Source organism: Tachysurus fulvidraco, chromosome 16, assembly GCF_022655615.1.
Source record: "Tachysurus fulvidraco isolate hzauxx_2018 chromosome 16, HZAU_PFXX_2.0, whole genome shotgun sequence".
NCBI lineage: Eukaryota > Metazoa > Chordata > Actinopteri > Siluriformes > Bagridae > Tachysurus > Tachysurus fulvidraco.
The window spans coordinates 9,365,090-9,380,063 of record NC_062533.1 but is presented as its reverse complement, the minus strand read 5'-3'; the positions used below and the strand labels follow the sequence as shown (position 1 = coordinate 9,380,063).

The following is a 14,974-nucleotide window of genomic DNA, read 5'->3' as shown; positions in this document are numbered from 1 at the left end:
AATATGACTTTGATACAGATTCGAAAAAAAAGGTTACGTCTGACATCCTACACTGTTCTTTGCTACAGTATGTTTCTCTTGGGGAATCCATAAAAGTTCTATGTGGAACCCTAAAGCAGTGGGTTTCCTGTGAGTAAAGGATTTAATCAAGACAAACATTGATGCCTGTTGCTCTTCCGCATTACAAAATATTCTCTCCTGTTCTCTCTATTTATTTGCTCATACAGTGCATATGAACACAAACTGAAATACCACTTTAACTTAAATATAAATCTAAAACAGAAGAACAAGATGTAAAGGAAAAAACAAACATACTCACCAGTGCCGCATCTAGTGTTTCATTTGAACAATAGCATCTCTTTTCCTGTGAGCAAAAAATGAACAAATCAAGAAATTAAAAATGAAAATAAAATGTTAAAAAATCCAAATAAACGAAAAATTTACTTGACATTGAACTTTTGATTGATTTTATCTTAATCAGCTGTAGACTAGAAAACATTTGGATTGCATTCCAGCCAAGGACAACAGGCATAACATACAGTAACAGTATCAAGAGTCATTCTCATAAGAAACACTATGTTTGCAACTATGAAATAAAAATATCCTTACAGCGTTCATCAAGGCCTTATTGGATGGATTCAGTTCTCAGTTTATTTTGATAAACAGATAAATGCGTTTGGACTTGAAACTACTTCGCAACGATCCAAAGTGCAAAGAGAAACCTGAAAGTTGTAGAACTTGTAAAGCAGTGATCAGTAACCTTGAGCAACAGTGTGTCATCATCCCCGTCTTATCATCCAAACACCAGTCACTGTTTGTATGAGTATGTAGACACATTTATTCACACGTTTAAGCAAATCTGCTAGTGTTTATTATTTCATTAAAAAATATGTCTTTTATTATTGTGTGTCCAGCTGGCTGAAAATGGCCTCAGACTGTGATAGTACAAAAACTTTAGATCATTCAAATCTGATATTAGAACTAACAGTACAGAGCTGTATTTTATCTTTTATCTTTTATGCATCTTTTATAAAGTCTAATTGCTTTTATAGCTTTATTCCTAGATTCTGTGCATATATACTCAACATTAGTTTGAACAAAATGGTTGTTTAGTCAATTCTACGATCCATGTTTCCTGACCTTTTCACCCAGCAGTTACAGACTTGCATTTCTTACCCTAATGAGACACACATTTCCTATTAATTTCACTGTCATTTCTGAATAATTTACAATAACTGGTAAATGGACTTGACTATGAATTACTGAATAATAGGCTGAGAGTAATCGCTCAACTGAACAGAGAGAGAAGAGATCAGGTTCACTGAAACATGTGCCACCTGTTATTTGCTTCAGCAGTTGCAAAACAGTACTTGTGGAGAAAACACAAAATATAAAATCTATGTTTAGAAATAAACTTAGAGTTACTATGCAGTAAATATATACCAGCCCAGGTACTATTTAAAGGCTCAGATGCTGCTCCATCCGATTCAGACACCTAATCCTAAAGGCAAAGTTAAACCAGTAAACGTCATGAGCTTTAATTTTAACTAATTTTGTAATTAATTTTGAAAAGATGTGATTGTTAATCCTAACCGTAACACCGATAAGGCTTCCACAAGCCTCACAATAGCACCAGCATCGACATTTGACAGCGCACACAGAGTTAATAAGTGTTGTGTTTGAACCGAATTGTTCAGAATTCGTGCTCGTTTGAGACTTATGGTAGCAAGTGAACACTGCATAGAACTGATGTACAATGCTCACCCCATGCAATAGTCTTACTTGCATGCAGGTACAGTATGTTGCACTGACACAATTACATTTCATTCATATAACTCTTATATATATATATATATATATATATATATATATATATATATATATATATATATATATATATATATATATATACACACACACACACACACACACACAACATATATGCTTATGCAACCTACTGTATACTTACATACATACATGCAAAACATATACAGGATATTCAGGCAACTAATTATTTGTCTGCTTCCAGATTTGCATGTATAGCTTCGTAAAGGGATTATTATCCAGATAAACAACAACAAATAACGCCACATATTACAACGAATATGTGTGACATTGGATAAGTGTGTTTTGCTCGGCTGTGCTGTATGGATCCTGGCTAGTATCATGCTTTTTGGGTGCTCATAAGTGCTAGCTGAAAGCGCTAGCTCAGAAGCTAACAGCAAATAACATCCATAGGATTTAATTTAAGCGCCTAGTTTAACAACACAGACTGCTGTAATGTAAAAATAAATAGCACACAAGCAAAACTACAGCTTCACCCTGCACGCTGTCTCAGTGTCAAACGTGTCCGGGTATAGCGCCTTTAGCTACTGGAAGCCACTTTGAAATAAATAAATAAATAAACAAATAAAATGAACTGCAAGCTCCAGTTTGCTCTTTTATCCTCTCTACTCTACTCTTCTCTTCTCTTCCCCATCGTCTCCTACACTCACTCACATCACAGATTTTTCCTTTACTCGATTCTCGGACCTTTTGAGTCAAACAGCGTCATCTAGGACACACCACAGAAAAGAAAAGAACTAACTAAATCACCGCAGAAATGACAAACATCATCGTCCCTTACGTGAACTGCTGATTTAAGGTGGTGCTGTAAATCCGGTGCTTGTCAAGATCACCGGTCCGGATTGTGTCCAGCTGCTGCTGTCCTCTCTGTGTGTCCTGCCTCCTGATAATGCTGCCCACTCCTGTTACCTCTCGCCCTCCAGTGGAGAGCAGCTAAAGAAACCCCCTCCCTCACTCTCTCTCTCCTTCCCTTTCTCTCTGCTGAATGAATGAAAGGTTAGCAGGGGGAGTGAGTCATGCACAAGTGCCCTTCCTCCAGCAAATACAGCGGTTAAAGAGGTGGAGGAAGAGGAGGAGGAGGAGGAAGAAGAGGAGGAGAAGGAAGAGGAGGAGGAGAAAAAGATCTGTAAATCACCACTATTCTGGAGTATATATAAACATATATACTATAGGTTCCCTTCATGCAGCGACTACACCAACTCCTAATCCACAAACAGAAATGAAGGCTTCACAGAAATCTAAAAATGAACCAAGTTGAAGATGGCATGTTTAGACCAATCAGCTGAAAGCCTGCTTTTCCAAGAACTCATTTGAAGCCATGTGACAGAAACTGGGTTATGTCACATTTATGTCATATTCCCTGCATCTACTTCGGTTGAGCTTGAACATTTCTTGCTTCCTTTATGTACTGAGGAACGTCCACAGACCTGTTCACAAAGCGGCGGTCAGGTACCAAATTTTGGCAAATAAATTCAGGTGGAATATATTTAATACAGTTAGTTACCCATGTCTGTGTATGACCTGAATAGGATCCCAATCAGACATACAACACACACACACATACGTAACATTTGTTGGTCATTTAGCAATATATAAAAAGATGTAGCTTGATTTTATGTTAGCTATAATTTGTTAGAAATGAATATTAGAGTATGTTGAGGCCAATGGTTTGCTGTGTTGGTAAAGTTCCATTATACAAGCTGCACTCTCTTCTTCTTCTTCTTCTTCTTCTTCTTCTTCTTCTTCTTCTTCTTCTTATTATTATTATTATTATTATTATTATTATTATTATTATTATTATTCCACTACCACAATTGCTACTAATAACAGTAATACTTCTACTACTACAACTACTACTACTAAAATAGTAATGATATAATAATAATAATAATAATAATAATAATAATAATTATTATTATTATTATTATTATTATTATTATTATTATTATTATTATTATTATTATTATTATTATTATTATTATTATAGTATTACTGACCTTGTAAATTCCTTCAAGTACTATACTCATTCTTATGGTAATTAACTATTTAGTTGAGCTTCAGATGCTTGTATATTTTCATCCTATCTTTAAATAGCTTCTATGATTTTGAGTTCAGAATTCCCCACAGTACTTGAATTAACCACAGTTGTTTAATAGCAATATACAATTTTTAAAGAAACATAAATAGGGTACATCATTTTCATAGACAGAATTCGTCAGCAGTTGCCGATTTACACTTCTCACACTGGGTGACAAAATAAAGGAATAAACAATGATAACTAAATTTGAGCAACATTTATAGATTCCCTTTGTCCCTTTTCATTAATTTCACTTTAGTTAGATATTAATTCATGGTAGTTACTGAATCATATGCTTTTACATCAACAATGTAGTTAAAGGGATAAAGCAAATATGATATAACCTAATAAATATATAATACTATAATGGTTAGGTGTATGTATGTAATTTAATGTGATGCTAAATTTACTAATATTACACTGATTTATTTCTTCTTTTTCATGTTTTCTAGAGTGAGAGACTGCAGCCAACATAGCAGATGTGATTACAACAGTGTAGGCGTAAAAGTGGCAGCGTAATTGGTTGTAGGCTTACTGTCAAATCAAACAAATACAAACAAAACAACACAAACACAAACACACACACATACATACATATATATAGTACAGTAATCATCCAGTACAGTAATCACCATTGCAGTGAATCTTTTGCCTAGTTAAAGAGTGAGTCCTAATATGGACCTTTTGGGACCTCTACTGCTTAAAATATGCTTTCTAATTAATGGCCCTTCAAAACCTTTTGGCTACTACTCGGATGTCTATTGCCTGTAAAAATGGAAAATGAGAACAGCTGTATATTTTCTTTGCAAATATTAACATGACAGTATCTCACCATCACCCTCATGAAGATAGGATTCATTAAAGCACTTATCTAACACCTCCTGCCTCAGAAAGGAGCAGAGGCACGGTCACTGCTTGTGTAACTTCCAACATGATAGATATTAAAAGTATATCTGCATGTGCTATGATTATAACTCAGAGTTAATTAGCCCACTTCCTGCTTGCTGGGAAGCAATAAAGGCTTGGACATTGTCTGTTAAAGCACTATTCAAAGCCTCATCTAATGACAGAGGAAATTGTTTAAAAGAAAAAGAAAAGTAGGGATAAGCCATGGATACTCACATTCACAAATGTATCCCTGAGCAAATGTTATACACACTCACACACACACACACAAAATCAGTAAATATTTTATTTTCATCAAAGCTGTGCTTGTTGCTTATATTCAACTTTCTGGTTTCATTTCTTCGGTTAGACCTAACATCAAGATGCCTTTAAGGCTAGACACAATACAGTACAACAGTGTCTACACAGTTCCCCTTCACATTCCAAACAATCATAAAAGACCATCTGATGGAAACTAGACTAATCATGTTATTTTCTCTCCAAGCTTAATTATCCTTGAATCAAAAACCATACAGGGGAATGTATTGGCACATGAATAACAATACGTAAGCTATAGAAAAAAAATCCCCTCTTGAGGATGGACGCATGCGGTTTGAGCTTTGATACATATCAGAGCAAAGGCCACAGCTGCACAGTGATCACAGCCGGCTTTCGCTTTGAATTATTCTCTTTCATGTGAGCTGTGTCTCTCTTCATTCAATCGTTCCCATCTCTTTCTAGCTATCATTTTTCACGTCTTTGCTTGCACCATGTATCTGTGTCTTCCTACAGTAGATCACTAATATCAGGTGCTCCGATGAAGAGTTCAGGATGTGTTAATAATTATATTATAATTAAACACTACATAAAGTCTATTTATCTACACCCACAGACACCCACCCACACACTCACACATACACAAACGCACACACAAACACACACCAATTAGCCATTACTTTAAAACCACTGACACGTGAAGAGAATAACATTGATCAGCTCATTACATTTGTGTCTGTCAAGGGGTGGAATACGTTAGACAGCAAGTGAATAGTCAGTTCTTGAAGGTGATGTGTTTAAAGCAGAAAAAATGGGTAAATGTATGGATTTGAGTAACGCTGACAAGGGCCAGATTGTGACGGCTCAGAACAGCTTCAGAATGTCAGGTCCTGTAGGGTGTTCCTGGTATGCAAAGATTAGTACCTACCAAAAGTGTTCCAAGCAAGAACAACCAGTGAACCAGGGGCACACAAGGACACACAAAGAGTCTGGTCAGAGAAGGCTAGCCTGTGGTCCGATCCCATAGAATAACAGAAATATCTGAAAAAGTTCATGGTGGCTTTGATAGAAATGTAGCCTGGTCAAATTAATCATGTTTTCTTTGACATCATGTGGACGGCTTGGTCCATGTGCATTGCTTACATGGGGAAAACATGTCACCGGGTTGCACTATGGGAAGAAGGTCATGACAGTGTGATGCTCTGGACAATGTTCTGCTGGGAAACTTTGTATCCTGGCATTCATCTGCATCCAGAAACCCTGAACAAAATGGGCCATAACATTAGAGTGACCTCCCTTAAGTGATACTTTTGCTCAGAATCAAAGTTGGACAACAAACACTTAAGATTAAAGCGATGAGAGCCGTGGAGGATATTTACAGGCCACACACACACACACACACACACACACACACACACACACACACACACACACACACACACACACACACACACACACACACACACACAATTAACTTTTCCAACTTAACGCTGACAGAGCAATCTGAAATATGACTGTATGATTTTAGTGCTAAAAGGAAGTCCCATTTCAGCTTCACTAACATATCAAGGTCAGCTGGTACAGCTCCAGCACTTTTTAAATAAAATCCTGGTGTATATATCTGCTTCCCAAACAAAGGGATAAGTTCTGGCTCACTTCATTCACAGATTTACAGCTGATAGGACTGAGCACCCAAGTAGAACTCCCTGATCACAGTCCTCAGGATATATTCTCACTAATACAGCAATTACAAGGAGGTTAATGCAATGTAATCCAAGTTTAATTCAAAACCCGTAGACCTTTTGGGGATTTTGGACATTTTAAATGATAAATTACCAACAAGCACAAAACTGTAAGTTTACATATAGAATCAACATTTATTTTATTTACAAGCATTTCATCTCTACTCAAAATTTTCCTTTTTAACATGTTTTTTTCTACTCACATTTTCCAAATGCATACGATATATCCAGTACCTTTATGTCTAAGACAAGAAACAGGTACCATAGAGAAAACAAAAACATCACATAATTTATAGACCATTCCTCTCAAATACTGCTAGTCACAAACATTACTCAGTAGTGTTATGGTACTAAAAGTGCACATAATCTGTTTAGCAGATGACATATAGACCTACACAAGACATAGTCCTTATAATGACTTTACACAATGCTTTTCACACATTCAACAAGCAATCATATAGAAAGGCACAGGACTTACATCATAGCAATAATCCCTCAAAAGTAAACAAGATATCTATTACTGTACACTCATTAAGTCGTTTCAAGTCTATTACAGTAAGTGTTTCAAACTTTAAAAAATTTAGTTTGTGTCACAACAGGCTAACACTGTACTGTACAGTAGTCTAAGCAAACAGACTGGGACAATATAATGATTAGTATTCATGCACTACAGAGTGTCTGAAATGGTCTGGGAATCCAAGCACTGATACACGTATTCAGTCTTTTTTGTGGTTTTTCTCTACCCATCTACCCAACTGAATAAATCCAACAGTTATAATGATGATAAGACTTTTGTATAATAATCCTTACAGTTGAAAATATACATGACAATTTTAAGTATGTTTACATCAGTAAATATTTGCCCTCAGTTCTATTTACACCGTGTGTGAGACTCATGTGTGAAGCCATACAGTATAACAAGATACGAGGGTTAATTGTGGGGTCAAGGAAAAGCTTTGCGTTTGTGCCTTTTAAACAAAATCCCACCAGTTGAATCTGGAATTTGTGTGCATTTCTTATAAAATCTGTTTGATAACATTGTGTTTTCTAATAATAATAGCATTTCATGTTATGTTTTCAGTTTTAATAGCACACACTATTCTTGCTTTAATGCAGATACTCAGATACTTTTGCAAGTTATTTGGTGTTCAGGTCAGATATTATGCCGATCAATATTCCATGAGGATTTTTTTGTTGTAAACCAATTTTTTAAGTATAAATGTTTTAATATTACAAAGTTCAAATATTATTTAAATAACTGTCAGTAATCACCCTATACTGAGAATTGTGCATTGTGTATTGTACTGTGGTTGTCATATAAGGTTATTTTTGTCTTTCACAGCATGTACATGTTAATTGTTATTACATTAAAACAGTGATTATAGACCAGATTACAATGTGAGTAATAATAACATTCAGTGCCATGTAATATTTAACAAATGTTGTGAACAGAAATGTGCTTGTAAGACATATTAAGACACCTAGTGACCCACCCATGAATATTATATTTTACCCAAAATGTGACAGATTTTTTGTCCATGCTTGTGAAGGTAACCTGGGGTGAGTATCTCATAGCACTGTAATATAAGATCAACACATCTTGCTTACTTTCCTGATTAACACTAAACTTTGTGCTTTCTGAACATTTGTATTTTTGCTATAGCTTTCTTTATATTTGTTAACCTTATACTCACATGGTCACACAATGACAGCTAAACCAAAGACCTTGACATGTAATTAAAAATGAATTAGACAATAGAGGACGAATGAAAAGTATACGCTTATATGATGCATACACAACAGCATCGTGTCTACAGCATATCTACATTGCTATTGTAGAAATCATGAAATGAAACACAACATACAGTAAAGAGGTTCAGTGCATTCTATCTCTAAGGCCAAGGTGCAAATATTCTCATTACATTTTTACCAGCATCTTCGTACGACCTTAACGCCTTCGTAGCACTTTCTTCCTTTTTTAGCTGAATGGCATAATATTTACATTTAAGTGTATGCATTTTTTTTTTCAATTTCTGTGCTACATCAGTAACATTTACTGTATAAGTGTACAAAGACATGCAACTGATCCCACAATCCTCAGGTTACATTAATATGTAGTATTGATAGGTATAAAAAGTGGAAAGAAAAAATAAAACAATAAAATATTAAACCTTTTAAAAAAACAAACAAAAAAAAACAGGCTTGTGGTAATTTATACTAATTCAAAATAAACAGTAACAGATATAGTGGTTTGGTGAATATGGGACTGAGATAAGCAGATTGAAGCTATTAAAACAGCCTTATTCTGAAATGATATTCATAGTTTCCCTAGTGCTTAACTAAACCCAAACAGCAGCATAATCAAATCTGTCAATTTACAGTAACAGACATACAAATTAAAACCCTAATTTCATTAAGAAAGCAGAAGTGTTCATGCTGTTGTTCAAGTACGTTATATCATTATTCCATCAAGCACATCTTACCTTAGTAATATAAAGCTCTATCTGTGTAAAGAATGAATGGCAAAGTGAACTTTAGTAACAAAGTCACAGAATCCCAAAAATTGAAGCAAATGATCAGACACGAAAAAGAGCCAACATCAGGAACGCAGATGTTACAAATTCTTTACATATGCTGATGTGGAACCCAGTGTGTAGTTCAGAGAGGAGTGTCAAACACCTTCTCTGTAGAGTCCTCGTCTGCATCCTCTTCTGACAGGCCTGCTTTGTGGTTCAGGTTCTCGATGGTGGATGAGGTGCTAAGGCAGCTCGGTTCCCATTCATTACTTAGTCTACATTTAGCACTTTCCTGTACAAACTCTTGGATCTCCACCGGGAGTCGTCTGAACTTGTCCTGGTATTCCTGGTCCAGCTCACTTTGAAGCTGTAAAAATAACCAGAAGATGATTTGAGCCTATATGAGATGCTATTAATTTCCTAGAGATAAGTACACTCTCTGTAACCTAATGCATACAGTGTGATACCTACATCTTTAACTCAGGTTAACTCACCCTGAGTGGTTTTTAACCATCCCCAGAGAGCTAACCACAGCATGGAGTAAAATGCTAAAAGGTTTATAAATGGTGTCTAACAGTATCATTTGGATGATTTAACAGTTTAATAGCTACACAGAATGAGAGGAGCATGGGTTCTGGGAGTGTCCTTCAAAGCAGCTGAAGAGCACTGAGAGGGCAACAGAAATCCAATGAAATTGAATGAAAATGATAGTGGCACTAGATCTCTCTGTCCTGTGCCAGCTCTCCAAATCCACTTCTGCAGAATATGTTTTTTTTTCTCCCATGCGTGGACTCCCCTAATGATTAAACATGATGAAATTGTATTCATTCTGACCCAATAATTGTGTTAATGCTTATTCAACTAGTTAACTACGCTGCTCAGTCTTCTGGGAGCATTGTAATTAAAGAAAAGCACCAAAGACGAATTTGTGTCAGAGGCAATGACTGTGAAGCACATTGACTGTTCTATTGCTTTCTTGAGAACGTCATCAGCAACAGCAAACGTTTTAGGATGCTTCAATTGAAATTTGAGAACAATGTGTTGCTACTACTGTGCTTAATTATCTTTGAAAGAACATCTAAAAAAAGCACACAGTTAAGGCCCTGAGCTTTCTAAGGGCTTTATGAGGTTCCATTATCTTATCTTATCTTATACAGTAACTCTTATAATATGCACTGAGCCTGTATAAAAAGTAGTGGTAACACTTTCTGTGAATGCCATATCTATAATAATTACATTCATAAATGACATTCACTGAGAAAACAAACAAACAAACATAAAAAAAATAATAATACGAAAACCGCAAAGCTTTCCTGAATTTCCCATTTTGAAAAACCTTTTTTTTTTTTTTTTTACCACACCATATATTGCATAATAAACAAATATATACATTTTTCTGTTCATGTGGAGCATCTTCCATAAGATTCCCTGTGCATGAGCTATTGCTTTGGATAATAAAGTACTAAAATAAAGTGATCAAATAAAATAATAATTTACAGGATAAGATTTGATAGGCTTTGCAGCTGGCACTACTGCTCTTTAAAAAATATATTGTTTTTATAATAACAGCTCATTCACAGGGAATTGTGTGGCAGATGCTCCACATAATCTAACATACAGTATAATAAACAAATGAAAAGAATAGAATAAAAATCATTTCTGTTAGGAGACCTTTTCTAAATTAAAGGAGCCTCAAGTGTTTTCTGTCACAGGTGAGTCTTCAGGACTTCTCTGTAACCTCACAAGTTGCTATTAACTTGAAGTTGATAGATAGGTGATACAGTAAATAGGTGACAGACTGACAGCTACCATAACATAAAAGTAACTCTTCTTGACTTGTGGACATTCAATAAACAGCTGTAACTATAAATGGTTAAAAGTGTGTTGTCTTTGACCTAATAAGAGAAATAATACAGTGTGGGACGAGCTATAACAGGGAAACTGTTCCCGTGTGGTATCATTCGGCTTCCCGTAGGGCCGAAATGAATTTTCAGTTACGGATTATAGTATTTTTGTCCTGTTGTATATTATTCCTTTAAAATCTATAATGCACACAATGTTATGCTTCTTAGAAAGTATTACAATGATATGTATGATGCCTTACGAAAGCATTTTACATAATGTGTGTAATTTGTTATCTCTCATGCTCTCAGGTCCCGCTATTGCTCAAGGTGCCTTGTAGGAAATCATATTTTCACACAGCTGACAGTGACAGGGAGCATCCAGATGGCTGCCACACAGACGTCCCGCACAAAGCGTGACCTACTTAGGTGAGGGACATCTGCTGTCCCCCTGCCGGCTTGGGCACAAAGACGCTCGGATTAAAATGCCACCTCACCGCTTATATCCACTCCTTAGCGTGTGTGCATGGGATATGTGCGTGGAGAGAAAACAGAGTGAAGAAAGTGAATGCCAGGAATCCCAACTGCGTTTGACTGTAAGCTGAGTCACCTGCAGGGTTGGCTGTCCATGGCAGGTTTTGTGTGCATGTATCTGTGTGTGTGTGCATGCATGCCACCTCTTTATCACATGGGGCGTTTATGTGGCAGCAGAGGTAATTAAAACTCAAGGGTAAGGTGAAAGGTTCACAGCCATGTTGGAGATGTTTGGGAGAGAAGTAATGATTTACTGCTCGGTTGTTTATAGTCAGACATGGTACAAACTGTGTGTCATAGCATCAGTCCTTTTTGAGCTAACATTATTTTATCAAATGTCCCTAGTTAGTTCCCTATTTTGGCTAAAATAGCCTGCAAAATTGCTTATATATACTATAATGAGAAGACCGGTTGCAATACACAATAAGGAAATTCAGCTTCAAAATCATTAATAATGCAAACACAATCAGTGTAAACTGATCTCATCTTGAAGGAATACCTTTACGTGGTCATTTATGAGTCATGAGAACCACAAAAGCTCCATTTATATTAAACTTCAAGGTCTGAATAATGACCAGAATTAAGAGACTTTATCCTCGTAAGCCAGGGTGCTTTAAGAAAAACTCTCAAACAATCAATCGATCTGAATATGAGGTAAGCTGGTAGCTTGCCTATGTATCCATGTAGTCATTAAGTAAACAAGAAACAGACCAGCCACCTGTTTGATATTTACAGAACGCTCAAAGTTGGGCTTGGCTTTACTTCCTTGAGCAAAGTCTTAAGCCAAAGCATTTAGATTTTGACAGGTTCCTATGATTGATATATTTGCATGTTCTTACTGTATTCCGACAGTGTAGTGAACATTTCATGGTCACATGAATGAGTACAAAGCTCTAACCTGAAACAGCAGCTGTTAAATAGCAGCATACGGGTAAAAAGCCCAGCGCTGAGGCAGCAGTCTGCAGGGTGTTGTGTTCTGGACAGGATGAACCAAATTAACTGGCTCACCTAAAGTGATCTCGAGCGATGAAAGCGTGACACAGTCTAGTTTTCACTCCCTCTTGAGCAGGAGATGTTAAATGTGTCTTCCCTCAAAAGACTTGTCATCTGTCAACTAACCAGCCTCAGATCCAATTCTTCAGATCGCCTAAAATACTTTGAGAGGAAGATGACCTTCTTCAACATCTGTCCTAATTCTAAGCTACCAGTGAGCGAAAAGAGGCATTTCCACACCACTCTGACATGCAAATTAATTTAATAGACACTGAAACTCTCAGATATACACAGCAACTAGAAGTTTGCTTTTTGATTACTATTTGATATCATTTACATATTTAAAGGCAAAAATATCAGCTGTGTGTCAGATGCTAAGAATTTTGGATTATGGACAGATTTATCTTTAGAAGCAAACTGGTTACTAAAAAACAAGCCAAAGAGCCAAAGAACACGCTGCACATACTGTATAAGATGTTCTGGATATCTGGACCATAGAAAAAAAAATTGTTGGACACTGTTCACTGTGATTTATTGTAAACTACTTATTGATATAATTATTTAATCATTTATTCAGTACTGTCACCTTGTCCTCCGTGTTTGGTGGATTTACTTAATTTTTTTGCTGCTTACATCTTCTGTCACTATCTTTTTGATTTTTATAGTTACATTTCCATCCCTGCCAGAGTTCAAACAAATAGCAAACTAACCAAAAGCATTATATTTCCTTGGATTCACAATCAGCAAGCAGGCTAACAGGTGAGTAAATGGTCCAATTGTATCTGAACACATATTTCTTTTTTGTTAAATAAATAAAACTTCATGAAAAAAATACTTAATTTTAACATTTCATTATGAATCAAGGTACGAGTCTAAACATATATTTATATTTGGAATATTATAATTGAATCTTTTTTTTTTCTTCTGCTGCTGAATCTCAAATGCTGGATTCCACTTTATGAAGTATTCGGACATTCTAAGCGGAAATGACAACTACATGTGGTCTTTGAGGACAACATCCTCCCAATCAATACACGATTCCCAGACTGTATATCTATAATCCCACCCTCCAGTGTCACCCGAATGAGGATGGGTTCCCTCTTTAGTCTGGTTCCTCTCGAGGTTCTATCTGAGGGCGTTTTTACTTGACACAATCGTAACCTGAGTTTTTACTTGCTCATTGGGATAAATACAAACACATTTAAATGAGTTTAATATTAATTTAGACTTTTTGTATTATATTAATCTTTGTATAATATAAAAATATTTTTGTATTATGTTTCTTATGTTCTGTAAAGTTGCTTTGAGACAATGTCCATTGTTAAAAGCGCTACACAAATAGATTTGAATTTGGATTGAATTGTTATTTAATTGCACTACATAGGTTCAATGAGGCCATTAGATCATCCCTTATGTAATGACTACATACAGGAATAGAAAGTCATTTGGGATTTGGCCCTAACTGAGTGTTGGAAGGTCTTCAATTGAAAAAAAAAAGTGCTGATGTTATTTTTATGTGGATTACTGGTAGTCTATAAGAAATTAAAGGATGCCAGATAGCATAATAGACACTATATTACCTAAAGTATGTGGACCTGAACATCACAACCATGTGGGTCTTCTTGTGTTTGTTGCCACAAAGATAGAAGCATGGAATTGTCTAGAATGTCTTTGTATGAACTAGCACTAGGATTTCCCTAACAACTAAGAGGATTAGTCTTCACCAGGAAATAAAGTGAGGTCCAGGAAGACAAGGCTTGCTATGGATGATGTGGAAGAACTCATAAGGTGAAAGAATGCAGTGAGAGGCTTTTTTCTGACAGTCTGTGATATCAAAATAGAATAAAAATTCAACAAAAATAGAATTTGTAATAAAAATGGATTTACCTATACAGTTTGGAAAGGGAAAAATATAAGAAAATAATATAGAATAATACAGATCGGTATAATCATGTATTTTGAATATACAGTCAGATGTGTGCAATTGTTTGTGCAATATATACAATACATGAAATACCTTTTCTTAACGGTGGAATTTAATTAAAAAAAGGCAAAAAGAGGGAAACAATCTGTATTTTTTTTAATCTAGGATGTTCAAAAAGCATATAATGTTGTGATTGTCAGGTGCCTGCATACTAAACATCTCTAATCAAAAATTAAAGAAAAGAAAAAATTGTGAATGATGCACTGCAAAATTTCAAGGCAGTAATTAAGCACCGCCAACTAAACCTCAAGTCCAACCACATTTACAGCTATTGCTATGCA

General features: G+C 35.7%; 2 protein-coding genes across 10 annotated transcripts in view; both read right to left on the bottom strand.

Moving 5' to 3' along the window:
* Positions 1–3,034, bottom strand: part of LOC113644350 (1-phosphatidylinositol 4,5-bisphosphate phosphodiesterase beta-4) — a 62,024-nt gene extending 58,990 nt beyond the window's left edge. For 3 of the 6 annotated variants that reach the window (XM_027149094.2, XM_027149096.2, XM_027149101.2), the window contains exons 1-2: positions 2,627–3,033; positions 320–364 (exon numbers count right to left, since the gene is read on the bottom strand). The gene's annotated coding sequence lies outside the window, so the exon portion shown is untranslated. Of the gene's footprint in view, positions 1–319; positions 365–2,626 lie in introns of all 6 variants that reach the window. The other 3 variants (XM_027149098.2, XM_027149095.2, XM_027149099.2) reach the window with 2 other exon arrangements.
* Positions 3,035–6,945: 3,911 nt separating this feature from the next.
* LOC113644351 (1-phosphatidylinositol 4,5-bisphosphate phosphodiesterase beta-1) overlaps positions 6,946–14,974 on the bottom strand; it is an 83,091-nt gene continuing 75,062 nt past the window's right edge. For 2 of the 4 annotated variants that reach the window (XM_027149105.2, XM_027149106.2), the window contains exon 34: positions 9,566–9,708. In XM_027149105.2, coding sequence (XP_027004906.1) covers positions 9,698–9,708 — 11 coding nt within the window. In that variant the 3' untranslated portion in view covers positions 9,566–9,697. Of the gene's footprint in view, positions 9,709–14,974 lie in introns of all 4 variants that reach the window. The other 2 variants (XM_027149104.2, XM_027149102.2) reach the window with 2 other exon arrangements.